Genomic DNA, 20510 nt, shown 5'->3' on the forward strand with positions numbered 1-20510 from the left:
CTTTAATGACGATGAGAATTTTCACCATACAACCGGTTATACACGTCTGTTTGGCAACACTAGCTGAAATTAACCTGAAACTGATAAGGCAACTGAAACTGATAAGGTAGTACCTGAAACTGATAAGGTGCTGAAACTGATAAGGTAGCTGATTATATTGTCCGTTTGGTAGAACTAATTTTATAAGTAACTGAAATTTGTAGTAGTTTGATTGACATTCTATATATTTTAACATCTATAATTATTTTAATTGATGTATTACTCCATAAAAGTTAGTAGTACGAAATAGCTAGCTATTATTCTTAACTATAAATACTTCATGCTTTCAAAGTTAAAAGATCCAAAATCTTACCACCAAATCAATCACATTGCTTCAAGCACACCAAATATAAACTAGATTAACCCTAAACAAACAAAGTTAACGTTAAACAAACAAAAATAACGCTAAACCAAGCAAAATTAACACAAAAATAATTACCATCATCAGCAAAAAGGATATACAGGGTGGTCGCTTTCAAACACCATTATTCACCAAAATCATACCACCAAATTATTCACACTGCTTGTAGCAGACTAGTAGACCAATGACAAACACAATTAACACAAAAACAACAAAATTAACTCTAAACAAACACGATTAACACAATTCTATTTTTTTTTAGTTTTGTAATTGCGTCAATATATGTCCCAGTTTGTAAACAACTAATTGCAACAATTTTCCAGGTTGTAATCAACATTTTTTTGTTCTTTTAGTTGCCTCAGTGATCCAAATTTGTAATCAAATAATTGCAATAATTATAGGTTACGATTGAACCCAAAAAACTCCAAAACAACATCTAGATTTATAATTAAAAAAAAGATAAGAATCAAAGTAGTAAAATTGACAACAACTCATCATATAATTTACAATCAAAAATCAAATTCAAGGAAAAACAATAAGAATAAAGAAAAATATAGAGAAGTAGAAGGAATCATCACATACCGAATACGACGTTTTATTATGGGTTTTTATTTTTTGAGGGTGATTCTATTATCAATTTTTTTTTTAAAGAAAATAATAATTTCAGGAGCTGAAACTCAAACGTTAATCAGATTAACGTTTCAATATCAGTCACTTTTTCCACCTTATATTTTATTTCAGCTACCTGCCAAACACTCCTAATTGTTTAAGGTGACTTATCATATTAGCACCTAATGATTTAAGGTGACTGAAATAGCTTACCAAACAAACCCTTAAGATACCCAAAGAAAAAAAAAACATTTTTGACCTATATGCTACCTACAATAAGTACGAGCATATAAGCAAAGATATATGGCCAATTGGTTCTTTGTACTGATTACTGTTTAATTGTGCCTCGATCATAATAAATTAAGAAACAATTGAAGATCGATAAGAGAAAACGTAAAAGGACACAATTGAAAAAATCATCATAAGGTGGGCCGGGATTGAGTTAATTGACCATTTAAATATGAGGCAAAAAAATTCAAGGGGGCTTCTCAGGAAAATTAACAACGGGGCTACACGGCAAAGCTTTCCAAAGTGGCATAGTCAACCAAAGTTAATTTGCAAGGAAGTTAGTCAACAAATTAAATTAACAAGGGGCCTAGACGATAAAAAAAATTTAAGGTTTAGCCAGCCATTTCAAGTGTATATAATAATGTGCTAGAATTTTAAGTCAGTTTAAATGATTAGAGTGGTTTGACAAGCACCTTAAATAGAATACAAGGTTTTGAAATCGACTTAAATTGAGACGTTACTTTGACTCCCGTTTCAATTTATATAAAGTCCTTAAATTTTCATGTATTTTACCTTCAATTTATTATTTAAAACAATTAATTTACAAATTTCAGTTTCTTAAACCATTAATTCTACCAAATAACTCATCTTATCTGGTACCTTATTAGTGTCAACACATTATCAGTTTTAGCTATAATTTAATCTTTTTATTTTCATCTCTATTTCAATTAGTTTTGTCAAAAATAGCTTTCATCAACGATTACACATTGAGGGGGCTAGTTGTTCGTGGAAGAAATAGACAATTCTAAACAATTACTTCTTGTATAGAGTAACACGTGATCGGTACTCTAAAATGGAGCTAGGTAAAGTAGCTAGCTATTTTAAGACGATGTTATAATACGAAGTATTAATAATTCCAGTACGTACGTAAATTAAAATTTCAAGCTTTCTTGAAGTTAACCAAAAGAGGCATATTATCCGTATTTATACCCAACACCCTCGTCCCAATTCTCTGTTGAAAAACACCAACATCCCCACAAAACGGTCTACAAAAGTCACAAACACCAGGACAAAACACAAACTTGTAATCATACTTGCCACTTCCAGCCTTCTCTATCTTAAACCAATTACCAAGTGTTTGTACCCCTGGATTTCCAATTGTTCCTCCTGTGCCTACGTACGGCCTTCCCTCCGCCTCATCGTTGGTAAATTTCCATTGAGTAGATTGCACACATGTGGTGGAGGCGTCGAACACGACGTTGAGGTCAGTGGTAAGAGGGATTGTTTTGTCTTTTGGGTTAACAGGGTAGAATTTAAGAGGTATCCCTTTCGAGAGTTCGGCTGTATCTTGAGCTACGTAGAGTGGGCATGATTGAGTTGATGAGTTTCTAGACGCCAAAGTTAGGCCTCCGCCTAATGGGACTCTGATCACTGGGAGGACGTTGTAGTTGGTGCCGGCTTGAAGAGGGTGGCCATCGATGTCGAGGACGGCCGTGTTAGCGGCGGTGGTGGTCAGAGGAGATAGACAAAGGAAGAGGAGGACGGTGGCAGTTGAGAGGATTAAGTAAGCCATATTTGTGGACTTCATTAAGAGATATATGAATATATGGATGGAAGAAACTATTTATAGACTGCATGCATGTTCATGTGTAACGTGTATACGTACCTGAATATAGGTGACGTACTAGTTGAGCTATACAATATGAAGACTACATATTATTGTCATCCAAACCGGACCATTGTCGGCATTGTATGTTTAATTGCATCGTATGTAAATGCATTTTTTGTAATGTACGGCATTCACACGTACTTGTAATAACTAATAAGTAATCAAATTTGTAATGAGTATACCTAAAGATTAAAATAAAATGGAAAACGATCTTTTTTAGTTGACTACTTAGCTTTGACAAAATTATTTACCAAAATTGTCATTTTCAAATTCTAATTCCTAAACTAGCTAAGAATTTTAACTGTGTTTTAAAATTTATTAAACGGCTTTGGTTTGGGTGCTTTTTACGTAAATATGGAAAAAGATTAATACTTTTTATATTCCGTAATAGGAATATATGTATGGATCGGAGTATCATTTTTTGCTCCCTGTACTATTTTGTTTAGATTTTTTTTTTTTTTATAATATACCATATAGATCCGGAAATTGAGAAGGACGTTTATTTGTGTTAAATAATTCAGCATTGACTATTCTAGATTTCTAGGATAAGATCTTTACGGCTACGTAACAAAACGTCCCACCGTATGTACAATCTTACTCCGTAGGGAGTAACTAGTATAGTACCCGTGCGATGCACGGTTTATAATCTAAAAATAAATTTATATGAAACCTAGTAGATTATAGATGTTCTCCAAGTTAAAAATATGATGGATAATTTGTTATTGCTCATGCGACGTCGTCTTATTTATTGGTTTAATTGAAACAAATAAGCTGGGTACATAGATAAAATTATTTCCATTCTCATTCACCACTTGTGTCAAGAATAAAGGTATCGCTTCCACCCTTCACTTCGATAGTAAAACCCACTTAATATACACATGTTCCCCCATCAACCTCATTACCAGATCATTTAACACGTACCTACACCATTTACTTTATTCATTTAGAGATGACTTTAAGGCAAGGTGAGACCTGCCCACCCGTACCCGCCTTCAATTCTCATCCTCATCCACGCCGTTCACGATAGGTTTGATACCCACCCCTCTCAATCCTCGTTTTGATAGATACAAAATAAAATGCATTCACTTCATCACCCTCCATGTATCCACATCCCCCTCAAACTCAACCCTAGACTCAACATTTTTTTTTTTTGGCAAAGGAGCTTTGAATTTTAAAACTTTAATCTAGAGTCTTTTGACAATTCGTTTGTTTAATTAGAATAATTAAGTAAACAAAACATTATAATATGCACTCTTAAGTTAGTACGGAGTAGTATTTTTTTCTATATTATTCATAATCAATTATATGTATGATTAGCGGCGCAGGCGAGTCCACTAGTGCAAAAACGCTCATTTGCGTCGGTACAATTGCCTCGCTCATTCAAATGAGCGACGCAAAAATACACATTTTGATTTGTAAATATGCTTTGCGTCGGTGATTTACTAATCTGTGACGCAAATGGACCTATACAAGTTAATTTAATTATTTACGTCGGTGATTAGTAAATCAGCGACGCAGTTTACTCTTAAATTGCGTCACACGCGTATAATTGAACGACGCAAGTGACCCTTTTATATTTTTTCATTTATTTTCTCGCATAGATCCAGGTCGAACAAACTTTTCGCCTCCTCTCCTTCTCTCTCCTCCTCCTTTCGAAATCTCCATTGCCGGAACTCCAACACCTCCCATCTCACCTTCAAAAATTCAGAGTCAACCTTATCCATTCGAAGTCTTCTCTCACCAAGCCGCCCCTTTCTATTTAATCTGAAAATTCGAGCTCTGCGAAAATGGGAAGAGGGGCGAAACCCTAGGTTTCGGCGCGGGGAGAAAGGTGACATCCTGAAGCAGAAAGGCTTAGTTTTTTAAGGCTGTGAAACACACCACACTACTGGATCACGAATTGTTGGTGTTGGAGCTCTAGTTTAACTCGCCGCCCGTACTTGGCTACCTTGATTGTAACACCCCCGATTTACTAACTATAAATAAATAAGAAATATAAAAGACTTTATAAAAATTGCGGAAGCTTACACCTAAATCGGAGGTATCACCACCACACTTGACCACCTTGTCAAGTGCTAAGGCTTTCAAGACTTAAACTATTACAACTCAATTACTAGGTGGTCTATTTACAACTGAAAAGTGTAAAACTGTCATAAAAGACTAAACAATAACACTTGAGCTCCTTCATCTTGAACTGCGATCTTTCACGATCAGTCTGCTCCAATTAATCTTGACTGCTCACCATAGAGGACAAATTCCAAAAGGATCGTCGCAGGGCGACCATAAGAAAAAGACATGGCCGCAAACACACATAGCAAATAAACACACACGTCAGCAAAAAGCTGAGTAATCACCTGTAATATACAAAAACATACTAATGTAGAATATATAATAAAGCTCATATAAATAATGTAGTATGAAACTACATTCAAATACGATCCCAAAGATAAAACTAACTCCATACTCTATGGAAACTATAAATCTTTACTTCATATGAACCTCAAATATATTGATATGATCTTTTCCTCTAGTAAACATACTAAAACCAATAGGTGCCATATTTGCTCTTTGTTCTATACCTAGCCTTGGACATGGGTAATTCGAATAATAAACCAACAAGTATAAAAACTTGAAACTCTCAATAGCTACTAAAAAGACTCTCTGAGTCAAGGCCACTTTTGGACCAAATCCCACTTTGAGGATATTAAGAAAATAATAAAGATTGTATCTTGCTCCTCTACTAATGGTTATCATCTCCTTACCAACATGCCAAGGACCAAGGTTTATAACATTGAGCCTCAAACCAAGAATATGATAATTCAACTTTTCCTCATGATTACATAATGTGATCAAAATCAACCTTATTGTTAAAATATACAAAAGAGTATTTCTCAATAATAGCACCATGATCCCAAAATCATATACGAATTGAAGTAACTCATTCTATAATATCTCACTCCTCCACTGCAAACAAAACTAATTCCCAAAAAATAATATTTGATCAATTCCAACAATTTATTTTGACTAAACCCAATATAAATAATCTAAGTCTATCACTAACCATAATAACAATAACACACCTACATCGCCATACTTGCATTCAACTACTAAACTAAAAAAAAAGCATATATACCAACAATTCGTATGGTACTCTTCTACAGCATCAAATCTATGAACATACAAAAATAAGTCATATACTTTGCACACCAAAAATCGAAATAAACAATATGATAACATATAATTAAGGAATAGATACGAACATCTTCAAAAAAACTAGCTAAGTGCGCGTGATTACAACTAATAATATACAAGAACAATTAGAAGGGACTAAGTGTGATTACACATAATAATTAATAAATATGAATAACTCAATAGACTAGGCCTGTGTGATTACCTTTCCGGATAACAATACCAAATAGTAAAATTCAAGCGAACGAGTAACATAATCAGGTACGACGTGCGGCTTATGCTCAATGATAATATGACGCGCATGATTGTGTGGTGATTCATTAGAGTTTGATAAAGAAAATTAAATACATGACCTGAGTAATCATGTGTGAGCTAGATCATGTGCTGCAAAAGGAAGATTTGATGATTTGTGAAGAAGATGAAGAAAGGAAATAGTGAAAACTCACGCACAAACCTAAGGAAAAATAACAATGACGGCTAATCACTACTTTATTAGAAATAGTTAGGGTTTAAACTGTATTTATATTTTTTCGTATATAAGGGTCCTATTAAAGACAAAAAAAAGTTTTATAACTTAATAAAAATAGAAATGCATCATTTAGTTTAGAAATGCATCATTTAGTTTAGAAAAGCTCACTTAAAAAATAAATATAACCTCATTCTAGATATAAACATATTTTATAAAATCATAAAATATTAGGGTATTACAATCTACCCTCCTTAAAAGAAGTTTCGTCCCGAAACGTCAAGTTAGAAAAATACAGGGTATTACATTGATGCTCAGGTATATTCTATGTCCTATCTTGATTTCCATGTTTAATTAATTTCCTCTGAATTTTTTTAATATGAATTTGGGGTTTAGTTATGTTGGTTAGTTTGTGAATTCAAGTATTTTTTTTCAATTTTTTATATGAGTTTTGTTGTGCGCCTGTGCATTTGATGATAAATTAAGTGATTGATTTGAATTTGATGATAAATTAAGTGTTGAATATCCAGAGCATATAATGAAATAGTTTCTCGTTGTGTGGATTGGATAAAATAAAAATTCATGCTGAAAATTTGTTTGGTAATCTTTGATAGCTTTGCTCTTTTGAATGTCTGGTTATCTTGGGGAAATTCTGAACTATGTATATGCAGGCAGTCATTTACTACACACCTGCTTCAGCTAATGACATCTTGGGCCGTTGTTTGTGATTTTTGGTATCTAGAGCCCCAAACAATAAAACCTGGAGAGACTCCCATCGAATTTGCCGAGAGGTGAATGAATATTTCTCTCTCTGGTACATTTTTATATACATGTTATGTTGGATACCGGATCAATTTGTTGCCTATTGTATCTATTTCTTTTTGCAGGGTCAGAGACATGATCTCTCATAGAGCAGGCCTGAAAAAGGTTCCTTGGGATGGCTACCTGAAGAGCTTACGCCCTAGCCCTAGGTTCACAGAGAGCAAGTAAGCCACCCCCCCCCCCCCCCCCCCCCGCCAATTATATCTACGGCGCGCGTCATTGGACTTAATTTGCCTAATCGTTTACTTGAGTGTACTTCTATGTGTTCTACTGTAACATTGGCCTACTTTTTGAAATAAGTAAGACTTTTTCAATTGTTTTCCATGTCCAAATCTTAGTAATATGAGTTCTTTTGATGGTTAGCTTTCAACTATTCTTTTTAATTGGTTTACTAGTAGAATTTGGATGGGTTTTTCTTTGGAAAGTTAGGGTCTGAGTTTGTTTGTTCAGCGTTCCTATGGGGCTTTGTTGTAGTTTGCAGTAGCTCTTTCATATATTGATGTTGCCTGTAATAAAGAATGGAAGAAGCATATACAATACTAATGGAAGGCTTTTTATGCTGTGAATATGTGCTCTTTGCAGATGTTAACTGTTTTGTTGTAATTCGAGTCCTTGTGATTTCTTGTTTCTTTATGATAAGCTTTCTTCTTAATTCCTGATGTTGCTCTAACTTTTTTCTTTCAAATTTTTTATTTACAGCTTGATAGCTATGATATCGGAAGAGGGAAAGAGAACTAAAAGTATACCTGATACTCTGATGGCATCGCTAGTAAAATATTGTTAGTGTAATATGCAAGATTGTTAGTTAATTTGTATAATTTTTCTAATAATACCCTGTAGCATTTCCCATTAAATAATGTCAAAGGCTAATACGTGAAATAGGATTTGATAACTTGAGAGGTTAGAGGTATTGAAGGATACTTCCCAAACTGTATGTATCATGTTTCCTTTGATGCAGCTTCAACAGATATTTTCTAGATCTATATACCTCTTTCTTACGCAAGTCATGGAAGTAGAATGCTCCGGAATGTTCCCTTTTATTGATATCATTTTATTTTAATTTTTGTAGACTATTTTATTGTTGAAATTGAATGTTAATTTGTATATTGTTAGTGTGAGGGAAAATATAACTAAGACTTTCACATTTTGTTTATTTTAATCTACATATATAGTGCAGATTAAATAAATAAATTGTGGAGGTCTTTTTTTTAAAAAAAAAACAAAAAGTCATTTAGCTAATGTGCGAGGCAAATGACTTTTCAGCATGGCACCAAAAACGTCATTTGCGTCGCACATTTAGCTAATGTGCGACGCAAATGACTTTTCAACATGGCGCAAGAAAAGTCATTTGCGTCGCACATTTGCTTAATGTGCGACGCAAATGACCCTCATTTGCGTCGCACATATGTGCGATGCAAATGACTTTTAGTCATTTGCGTCGAGAGCTTTTGCCACGCGCAATGTGCGACGCAAATGCACTTAAATGTGCGATGCAAATGAGCCTTTTTCCACTAGTGGTCCAATCTAAAATCCATCATCGCCCTGTCACTCCATAACACATACATTTTTAAACCTCGTCACCCACCAAACTTTCCTCTATCCCCGTCCCTTAGGAAGGATGCACATGGGGATCCACAAAAAAACTTGATCCACAGGCAATCTGACACCCCTATATTTGATAAATAATCCACTTTTGGACAGCACATCTATACCCCCCTTACAATTCTCATCCCTATCCCCTCCATCCACGACAGTAATGATACTCACTCCTCCCAATCCCCGTTTCGAGAGGTACAAAAAAAATGTATCCCCTCTTCATAGCCCCTCCCCATGTTTCCACACCCGCCTCAAACCCACATCTAGACTCAATTCTTTTGTTGGTAAGACAATTTTGAAATTTAAAACTCTATTAATTCTAGAGTGTTTGGCAATTCGTTTGTATGATTAGAATAATTAAGTAAATGGACAAAACATTATAATATTTTAGTTATTAGTAACATTTTTTAAATATTCATAATCAACGTGGTAGCACTTTTAGTAAGTGTCAGCTATACATATTATATTTGGTAGAAAGTAATAAACCATTTGATATTACGTTTCTCAACCCTATATTTAGGAATTTGCATACTATTTGCGTCAGGTCGATTATAGGACTGTGTTGTTGTAATTTCTTTTTTAAGTTTAATTATATTAAACCGTGCATCGCACGGGTACTATACTCGTATTATACTAAAAGAGAGTAAATCAATGTGTTGATATGATAACAAATGTCACTCATTGACGAATCAATGAGTGATATTTTTCATCACAACATTGATTTCCTCTATGTTAGTTCGTAGAATATATAGATAGATTACAATATATTAGTCAAAATTTCAATCAAAATACCCTTAAGACTTCAATAATATGAGTGAATAATTATTATTCGTCATAAAAAAGTAATTTTTAGAATGCCGGTGGCCGTGGACGCTATTGTAAATCTTGCATCGCAAAGGTGGGAGATGAAGTATGGATGATTTTTTATTTTGTACCCGACCTCTCGAGACGCGGATTGGGAGGGGTGGGTAGGCGTTAAGTGATCAAATAATGAGGTAAATAAGTACTTAGTGGTATGACTACCGAAGGAATGGTGAATGAGATAACTTAATGTTTGACAGGGGTGAAAATAATTTGTCCATGTACCATTATTTGTTTTAATATTTTTTAATAAATAAGACACTGATAGGGCAATAATAATTTATCCGTCATTATTTTAATTAGGAGAATATCTATAAGCACTATTTTAATGATAATTATCTACCAGATTTTCATATAAATTTATATTTAGATTATAAGCCGTGAATTGCACGGATACTATACTACACAGTACAAAGCACGAATAATAATTATCGTTAAACGTAGTGTTAGGATCTTCAACCGTTAAGGCATAGGAGCTTGGGAGAGAGTAGAGATACAATTTATTATTGTGCTTGATAATGATTATAAACGATTAACAATAGTTTTATTTTTGTATGGAAATTTACATAGATTTCATGGTAGTGAGCAGTGGGAGTTTGCAGAATTGCAATAACTCAATAAGGGATGAGGGAGGAGAGAAAAGAGACGGTAAAAATTTACCCAGTTAAACAAAAAAGTGAATAAATAAATTGAGTAATTTTATGATGTGGACTAATGGTATTAAGTTGTACACAGTGGGATAAAAGAGTGGGATAGAGAATCGAACACGTAAAGTATTTGATGTTTTTATTTTTTTAAGTTAAATTATTTATATTAAAGGAGATGACCATCAATGAATGAAATTTGTCATCACCACATTGATTTTCTTATCTTTTTGTATAATATATAGATTATAAGATAATCAAATAAAATAACGACACTTGTCATCACTATGTAATCAGATTTGTACATAGTTTGAGGAAAAAATAACATATAAGAATGTTTAAAAATGTAAATCTTGATAAGTTATATTTTTACGGTATATTTTTAGGATGTTTAAGTAAATTGCATCGTATGTAAATGCATTTTTTGTAATGTACGGCATTCACACGTACTTGTAATAACTAATAAGTAATCAAATTTGTAATGAGTATACCTAAAGATTAAAATAAAATGGAAAACGATCTTTTTTAGTTGACTACTTAGCTTTGACAAAATTATTTACCAAAATTGTCATTTTCAAATTCTAATTCCTAAACTAGCTAAGAATTTTAACTGTGTTTTAAAATTTATTAAACGGCTTTGGTTTGGGTGCTTTTTACGTAAATATGGAAAAAGATTAATACTTTTTATATTCCATAATAGGAATATATGTATGGATCGGAGTATCATTTTTTGCTTCCTGTACTATTTTTTTTAGATTTTTTTTTTTTTATAATATACCATATAGATCCGAAAATTGAGAAGGACGTTTATTTGTGTTAAATAATTCAGCATTGACTATTCTAGATTTCTAGGATAAGATCTTTACGGCTACGTAACAAAACGTCCCACCGTATGTACGATCTTACTCCGTAGGGAGTAATTACTAATTAATCAGATCAAGTAGTGTAGATCAGAGGCTTAGGCGATTGAGGAGGAATGCACGTGTATTGCATCTTATATTCCTATGAATGATCTATGTCATGACGTATTCACGCTCGAGGTTGTAAATGGGGTCAATGCAAAATTGCTTTAAGCAAACATAGACTTTTGGTCATTTTCAGTACAACAGAATTAATTTTATTGACTAAAATTAATTATTCATGTTTCCTCCCACTGCAAGAATTTGTATGTTTAACGACGACCTAATAACGACGGGTCAAAAATTCCGTCGCAAAAGGATTTTGCGACGGGGAAAACTACCAAACAATGACGGAAAAAACCGTCGCAAATATCTTTTACGACGGGTTAACGACGGGATTTTTAATTTACGAGGGCCCCCTTTTATGACGGGTTCGCGACAGGGAATTCCGTCGTTAATCAACGATTATAGGCCTTTCGCGACGGGGTTTCCCGTCGTTAATGGTAGAATTTCTTGTAGTGTCTGTATTTAATTAAAAGATACACTTTTTTTAATTGGTCGTATTTAATTAAAAGATACATTATTTTTGGGCATATCATTGTCCCACTGCCAATTATATTTATATTTCTCTTATACTTGTGCTCCTACATTTACTCACATTATCTTTTTGCTACAATAAATAATTCATCCACTATCTCACTTTCATCTTATTTTAATAAACCACTCTCCTAAAATTTTGTGTACGTCATCAAAATACATCTTTTAATTAAATATGGAGGGAGTAACTATTGAGATTCTGTGAATATGAAATGACCCAGGCCACTCAAGATGTAATAAGTCCACAAACTTATACTCAGTAAGATAGTGTTTATAGTCCTCATTGCGAAGGAACAACCAATAGAGGTTAACTAGTGGCTTAGACATGCCTAGTTATGAAAGGCCCAATAAACTTTAGCTGTGATACCATGTTAAATGTCAGACATTAGGAAATAGGCCTGGGCAACCGCTTAAGGAGGTGGGAGTTCAGTCCAATTATAAGCTCAATAGAGGTTCGATATTAAAACCAAAATTGACAATAGTGAGAATAACTCCACGATCTTATAATGTGGTATTTTTTTCCTTTTTCTCCGATGTGAAACAAATCAGATGTCTCTATTGTTGGGACATTCTACTGAATTTTATGAATCATGTAATCATGGAGGATAAACCTCCCTAGACCTCTTGCTTGTTGTCTTTAATGGATTTATTCCCAGCTTTGCATAAAAAAACAAAAACAAATCACAATTATACTACCTCCATTTCAAAAAGATCTTTACAGTTACTATTTGCACGGACTCCAATGCAATATTTAACTACTAATATATCCAATTTCGTATGTGAAAAATTATAAAAATTTGATATTCTGAAAATACATCCCGAGATCAATCTAACAAGATCTTACATGTAACGTTTTGATGTATATAATGGTGAGAATTTACGGTCAAAGTTTTTATACTTTGGACATATTTTCCAAAGCGTAAAGAACTTTCTGAAACGAAGGTGGTATAACATTAGGTTTCAAAAAATGACCGGTTGTTCACTAAACAGTGGGTTGGTGATGATAATGATGATGGGCACATAACATTAGGTTTCAATACTGAGTAAGTAATGAAATAAAAGTTCTTGTTATATTCTCGTTTAATGAACGAACAATTATATAATAATTGTTAAGCCGTCTATTAAAATGTCAATTTTATCGAAAACTTGTGGTTTTAGTGGAAATCAAGAATTCAAGATCAAGCCTTGTAATTCTACTTTGAGTCCATAGTTGGAACTTGAAAGTTGGAACCCGCCCAAAATCATAAATTTGTGAAATTTTTAAAGCTAAAATGTTAAATGGCCCATGGACCTTATTATTAAGTAGTAATATAAACATAAACAGAAAGCCGAATAAATTGTTGTCGCTGACTCACTTGTCCCTCCACGGAAGAAGAAATATAAAGGGTCTCTGGCAGAAGTAGGAAGTCTCAATCTCTTTTTGCTCAATTTGGTGAAGTTTTGAAGAAGTTCTAGACTTTAGAACTTCAGGTATAGAGAAAGAGAAAAGAGAGAGATCATTTTATTGATTAGAAAGAATCAATATTATTACAACAAGAAGCTTGTACAGTTGTACATGGTAGTCTATTTATATGACTGTAATACAAAGCTCATGTTTGTGATCAAGGAATCAATTGTAACTGATTCTTATAACCTATAACAAACTAGTACATGTCATCAATCTGTGTGTAGAACTGACGTGTCACTAGTCCGTGCACCTTGGTCTTCCAAGCTAAACAACTTTAGCAATGTAGTAACTAACTGCTGGTTGTGTTTGTTGTTGTCAACTTGATCAGCAGTCTGGTCATATACTCCAATAAGTTTGGGTGGAAAAATTTTACAACAATTATTCAAAGTTTTAGCTTGTTGTGCAAGTGGAAAATTTTTACTTCCATCATTCCATAAAGATGCATGTTTTTTTTATTTTTCACGTTTTTCAATGCATATTTTATATATTTTTATCTCAAATTATACGATAGTAAAATTATATATACAATATTGACATTTTTAAAGTATTCGATGAGACAAATTAAACATGTACAAGTTTTTTCTCATATATTTGAATAAATTTACAAGATAATATTCAACTGTAAATAGTGTCAAAATTCTTATGAAACAAAAGGCGAGTAAAACAATAATTTGAATTTAAACTTTACCTACCCAAAAAATTGAGTGGAAAAACTTTATAACAATAATTCAATTTAAGCAAATAAATGTATTAATTTTATCATAATGGATGAATTCCAAAAGTAAACAATAAACCTTGACTTGAGAATTGAAGTTAAGACTTGCAACATGCAACATGCAAGTTTAAACTTTTTTTACTTAGCTTGCAACATGCAAGTTTGACTTTCATGCTTACATAAAGTTGATATCATATTGAGACAAATCATTAAAGATAAACATATTCCGTATTTTTGTAATACATAGAGTCTATAAATAGCGTAAATGTTAAAGTGTAACCATTAAAGTTAACCGGAAGGAGAACCGGAGAAGGATGATAGTATTAATTGTCAAAATCTTTAAGCTTTCTTGAACTTAACCAAAAGAGGACGATCGGTAAGACCAAGAAACCTAGTGCCATCTTCCCCAATAAAAACACCAACATCCCCACACATGACCGTACAAAAGATACAAACACCTGGGCAAAACGACACCTTATAATCATACATCCCACTCCCAGCCTTCTCAATCCGGAACCAGTTACTCAAGGTATCGACACCCGGGTTTCCGATTGTTCCTCCAGTCGCCACGTGTTGTTTTCCGGTGGCCTCGTCGAAGGCCAGCATCCATCCGGTGGATTGTACGCAGATGGAGGCGGCATCGAAGACGATGTTGACGTCACCCCCTAAAGGGACTCTTTTCTCATTTGGGTTGACCGGGTAGATTTTAAGAGGTAGGCCGTTTGAGACTTCGTGGTTTTCTTGGGCTACGTAGAGTGGGCATGATTGTGTGGTGTTTATGGGTGTCATTGTAAGGCCCCCGCCTCGGCCTCGGATCACGGGAAGGATGTAGTAGGTGGAGCCGGTTTGGAGAGGGCGGCCGTTGATATCGAAGACCGGGGTTATTTTTGCGGCCGCGGTGGTGGATGGAGGAGAGGAAAGGAGGAAGAAGAGAAAGGTGGCTGCTGAGAGGATAAAATTAGTCATTTTCGTTGACTTTTTAAGCTGAGATATGATAGGCTAGGGGATGAAGAAACGGAAGTAGTTTAGGAGGTGTATATAAAACGAGTTGAGTAAAGTACATTCAATCCTGAAAATATAATTATAATCCATTTTTCTTACATTGGTTTCTTGCAAGTTGGGGAAAGGATAACGAAATTTCCAACTACTCCCCCGTCCCTTAATACTCGCACCGCTTTTCTTTTCGGGTCGTCCCTTAATACTTGCACCGCTTCTATAAATGGATATTTATACCAATATTATATTATTTCTCACACTTACTTACTAACCCCATCTGCACCCCTATTCCCTACAAAAAATCATTTAAAAACCCACACTCCCACTCACCACTCTCCACCTCTTATACTTTTTTCACTAACTATTAAAAAAATACCCCACTATCAACTAACACTCATTAAATTAATAAGTCAATTCAAATGTCTTAAACTCCGCACCGGTCAAACCGGTGCGAGTATTAAGGGACGGAGGGAGTATATAATATCGATCGTTCCTTTTATTGTAAGATCCTACAAGTATAAAGTTGCATATACGTAGTATATAAGATTTTTTTTTTTTAAAAACAAGATAAAAAGAAAGAAACTCCCCTCCGCACGAGGATAACTCCTAAGTAATCATCATTTACAATAGACTATAACTGCAGACTGTTACTAAAATCAATATACATAGAATGGGACTAGGGATGGCAATGGGTCGGATCTGGACCGGGTCCGACAGGATCCAGACCCAGACCCGCTTTTTAAGAGGTGGATCCAGATCCGACCCAGATCCGTTGGGTCCAAAAAAATCAGATCCAGACCCAGATCCACTGGGTCTAATGGGTTTAGGGTCAGGTCTGGGTCCTAAATGGGTCTAAGCGTATTTGTTTTCCAAAAAAAATTGTCCCTCATTTTTCTTATAATATGTAATTTTTTCGCCCATTTTTTGTATGTAAACGTAACGTTGCTTTAATAAAACCACTAAATATGGAATATTCGTTAATTTTGTTTAGGAAAAAAAATCATATTAGCCTTGTGATACAATAAGTATTTAAAGTTTCTAATATTATTATTTATATGTCACATCAAACAATTTTTAAATAGTTTAGTATCATAAGAATTGAATAAAGTTTAGCACGCAAAGATTGAATTATATTTAAATTTTAATAATTTTTTTAAAATTATATATATGGGTCTGTGTGTCGGATCTGGACCGGATCTGGATCTTTAATTCTTGGACCCGGACCCAGACCCGCCCCATTGAACAAAGACCCAGATCCGCCCCAGATCCACAGGGTCTAATTTTTTTGGACCCAGACCCTTAAAAATGGACCGGGTCCAACCGGATCTGGGTCGGATCTTGGACCCATTGCCATCCCTAAATGGGACACTAGATGACCAACGTTCGCAATCCAATATGTCGCTCTGTTGGCTTCTCTGTACACGTGCTGAATCTGAACATTTTGGAATTGCTGAAGAAGTATTCGAATGTCTTGAACAATGTTTTGTAGCTTCCAAGGCGTTTTCCAGATCTTTTTCACCGTATTAATAACAAGTAGATTATCGCCTTCGACGTGAAGATTTTGAATACCAAGACGGATCGTTTCTTGAATGCCTTTGTGAAGAGCCAAAACTTCTTCCATAAAAACTTGTGTGCTTCAGGTTGAAGGTAATAGCTGAAGAGACTTTGCCAGTGCTATCTCTGATGATGACACCTGCGACTGCTAAATGGGATTTGCAAGAATCGTCGAAATTGAGTTTGTAGGCTCCCGTAGGGGAGGAAACCATCTAACTAAGATGGGAGAAGGGGTATGAATAGTAGGAGAGGAGGAGTTGTTTGAAAGGGGTACCTCTAAGTTGTTGGGAGTTAATATGGAGCCGGAGCTCCTATTCCTTGTAGGCATTTACAGCCTTAAAGTAGTAGCAACAAGCGGACATAATAGTGTTGGAGAAAACACAATCATTTCTTTCCTTCCATATTGACCATGCTAAATAAATACATTTATGCAAAACAATGCGATGATTTCTTAGGTGTTCTAAAGTGTCAAGAAAATCTTCTAAAGGGATAGTCTGTCCTAGCCACTTTCTTAGGTGTTCATAGTATATGAGATATATAAACTCTACTTTAAACTTGTAAACTAACCGTATACGGAGTATGAAAGTAATAAAGGTTGCATATTGTAATAATAATATTAGTAGTAGTGACTGGCTAGATCTGGAAAACGGGTCGTTTGGATCGGTTTCGGATCAGGTCCATTCGGGTCGGGTCATTTCGTGTTATTTTCCTTTCAGGTCAGTTTCGGGTATAGATCAGGTCCATTCGGGTTTCGGGTAACTTCGGTTTTTTATAATTGGGTCGGGTCAGGTTCGGGTCAGGATTTCGGGTCAATGTCGGATCGGTTCATATCGGATCGGGTTTTTCGGGTTCGGGTTTTTCGGGTTAGATCGGGTTTTTCGAGTTGGATCAGATTTTTCGTGTTTCGAGTTTTGATTACGTTTTTTGTCTTTAGATTTGGTGGTCACTATCATAATATTGTCAAACATTTTTCCTATAAGATAAAAGAGTATAAATTAATATAAAGAAAATAATAACAATAATAATAATATCAAAATCAAAATCAAAATCAAAATCAAAATCAAATAATAATAATATGAAAAGCTAAAAAAACTTGTATTTAAAACTACGGATTTTTCATGAAATACCCCTCAATTTTCACGAAATTCACCAAATGCCCCTCAACTTTCAGAAATTCACCAAATGCCCCTCACCTTTAATATAATACCCAAACTACCCTTACTAATGACGCGCCGTTAGTCCGCCGTTAGTCTGCCGTTAGCCTACTTTTCTAATTCACCAAATGCCCCTACAATGTAACTTATTTCACCAAATACCCCTATTTTAAAATATAATTCACCAAATGCCCAAATGTAAAAATTACCTTTTTAAAGCCCAACGGCTAGTTTTTGGAATTGAAAAATAGCCGTAGCTTATTGTTTTAGTATAAATAACCCTGTTCTGAGTGTTTATTTAGTCACCAAATTGTTTTGTTGTAGTTTCATCTCATTTTGTGTCATGAGTTATCATTCAAAATCATCATCCACACATAATGAGTCCACATATGTTAGAGTCCCAAATAAAATCTGTTATCGTGGGAGAAAATTTGTCATTCGTAGCTCCGATACAACACTCATTCCACAAAGGGTATACTACAAGTGTGATCCAAGCAACAATGGCGAATATGCTTAAATATGATGTTTTTGATCAATACTACATATTGTTTCAGTATATCTGTCACTATATGAAGTTATTTTTGAATGGTGAATATGATCATTATGATGTTTTTGAATGGTGAATATGCTTAATCTAGTTTGATAAATGATGTTTTTTTGTGTGTTGAATATGCTTAATCTGTTGCTGATATTTTTAGTACACTTTATTTCTGACACATCTGAAAATATTAGTAGCAGAAATGCTAGATTGATTACAATTTCACGAGGAAGCAGTTTAGTTCCCAAATATGGAGTATTTAACAAGAGAAATACGCAACAAGGCAACACAAGTAAGCATCACGAGTAGCAGCTTCAATTTGTTGTAAAGACAACATAGTAGCACCCCAACTTCCTAGAGGTGCTGCAGGACCTTTAAGCACGTACAAAAACAATTCTTTACCCGGTGTAAATAGATTCGTCAAATATTGCAATCCAAATATTTTGAACTTTTCATTGGTCTGTTTTTTATCCTGTTTAACAGTTACAACCAATTCACGCAAATCAAAAGCATTCCTGCATTGAATCCCATAATCTCTGTTCAACGCTTTAAGAAAGTTGTTCATTTTAACAGCAACAAAGGTAAGCTCTTGTCTTTGGAAGAACTAAGCCAGTGAACAAATAGGTTTATTAATCCGCAACAACTGGATAATCAAGCAATTGTCGAAGAAAAACAGCTTCACTATGGCAACTTTTTCAGCAAGTTGGTGTTTGGTGTCATCTTGACAGTAGTGTCTTTCGATGTCTAGTCCTATTATGGACATGTGGTTGTCGCTAGAGCTACGGATTTTTGACATCAACTTCCCCAAACTATGATTAAGCTCAGTTATGGTGTAAACTAATGTTGTATTCACATCTAATAATAAAAAGACTCTCACTTGTCTTTAAAAAAATGGAGAGAGAGAACCCAACCCCAACCAAACCCCAACCCCAACCAATGGACAATTGTTAGCCGGAGAAATCACAGAAACGCCACCAATAAATTAGCACGGAGAACCTGCTTCATCAATTTCCTCCCCCATAACACCAGCCGACAAGGACTGTTCCTTCTTTTCGGCCGACATACACATGCCCAAAAACTAGCCGTTGGGCTTTAAAAATGTAATTTTTACATTTGGGCATTTGGTGAATTATATTTTAAAATAGGGGTATTTGGTGAAATAAGTTACATTGTAGGGGCATTTGGTGAATTAGAAAAGTAGGCTAACGGCGGACTAACGGCGTGTCATTAGTAAGGATAGTTTGGGTATTATATTAAAGGTGAGGGGCATTTGGTGAATTTCTGAAAGTTGAGGGGCATTTGGTGAATTTCGTGAAAATTGAGGGGTATTTCATGAAAAATCCGTTAAAACTAATTGGTAAATTCGAATTGCTCTCCGGTTCGGATTTTGTTCGAGTTGATTTAAATTTTACAGTTATTTTCGATTCGGGTTATTTCGGTTTCAGGTGAAGATCGGTTCGGGTCGTTCGGTTCAGGTCGTTCGGGTATCGGGTCATTTCAGGTCAAATCACTTCGGGTACGGGTCAGTTTCGCCAGGTCTAGTGGTGACTGGGTTAATTAAAGGTATTCATAAAAATAGGACTTTTCAATGGCTACACAAAATTGGTAGCCATAGTAATTGATATAAACCCGGGCCCTTGAATTTTATAGACCTAATCTTGTCCGTTAGATTTGTTGACCAAAATATTAAGGGAATTCAGTTATTTTAATTTCTACTAAACTGAAAAATCCCGCATTAGTTTTTTTTTTTTTAATGAAGGTTGCAAAGTGAAATTTGGTGACCGCATGATTCAATTGAAAGAAACTACCAGCTGTGAATTTCGTGGGAATCAACTGTCATTTTTAAAGGTCAAATTAATCACTCTTCTTTCTAAATCCATGAAGTATTCATGAGTCATGGCATATTGTCAAATATTATTCGAAGGTGTAGTTCTTATCATTGATAAACAATGTATTTATAATACATATGAGACCAATTCCTACGCAAATTATAATACTAGGCCTAAGTCTAACAGAATAACAATTCTATGTATTAGAATCCCTCTAGCATTCTAATTATATATCGTAACATCCCCCCTCAAGGTGGAGCATGAAGGTTTCGAATGCCCATCTTGCCAAGAAAAAAT

General features: G+C 34.6%; 2 protein-coding genes across 2 annotated transcripts; both read right to left on the minus strand.

Annotated features, from left to right (window-relative positions):
• Positions 1-2035: 2035 nt before the first annotated feature.
• On the minus strand, positions 2036-2859 carry LOC110782824 (kunitz trypsin inhibitor 5). The gene has a single exon (XM_021987073.2). The coding sequence runs from the start codon at positions 2823-2825 to the stop codon at positions 2178-2180; it is 648 nt and encodes a 215-aa protein (XP_021842765.1). The 5' UTR covers positions 2826-2859; the 3' UTR covers positions 2036-2177.
• An 11295-nt stretch (positions 2860-14154) lies between these two features.
• On the minus strand, positions 14155-15195 carry LOC110782825 (kunitz trypsin inhibitor 5-like). Its single transcript, XM_021987074.2, has one exon. The coding sequence runs from the start codon at positions 15106-15108 to the stop codon at positions 14482-14484; it is 627 nt and encodes a 208-aa protein (XP_021842766.2). The 5' UTR covers positions 15109-15195; the 3' UTR covers positions 14155-14481.
• Between the last annotated feature and the right edge of the window lie 5315 nt (positions 15196-20510).

Source organism: Spinacia oleracea, chromosome 1, assembly GCF_020520425.1.
Source record: "Spinacia oleracea cultivar Varoflay chromosome 1, BTI_SOV_V1, whole genome shotgun sequence".
Taxonomy (NCBI): domain Eukaryota; kingdom Viridiplantae; phylum Streptophyta; class Magnoliopsida; order Caryophyllales; family Amaranthaceae; genus Spinacia; species Spinacia oleracea.

Bases quoted from the DNA above. Each gene is read 5' to 3' on its own strand.
- LOC110782824 (XM_021987073.2), bottom strand. From the start codon at position 2,825: ATGAAGTCCACAAATATGGCTTACTTAATCCTCTCAACTGCCACCGTC.
- LOC110782825 (XM_021987074.2), bottom strand. From the start codon at position 15,108: ATGACTAATTTTATCCTCTCAGCAGCCACCTTTCTCTTCTTCCTCCTT.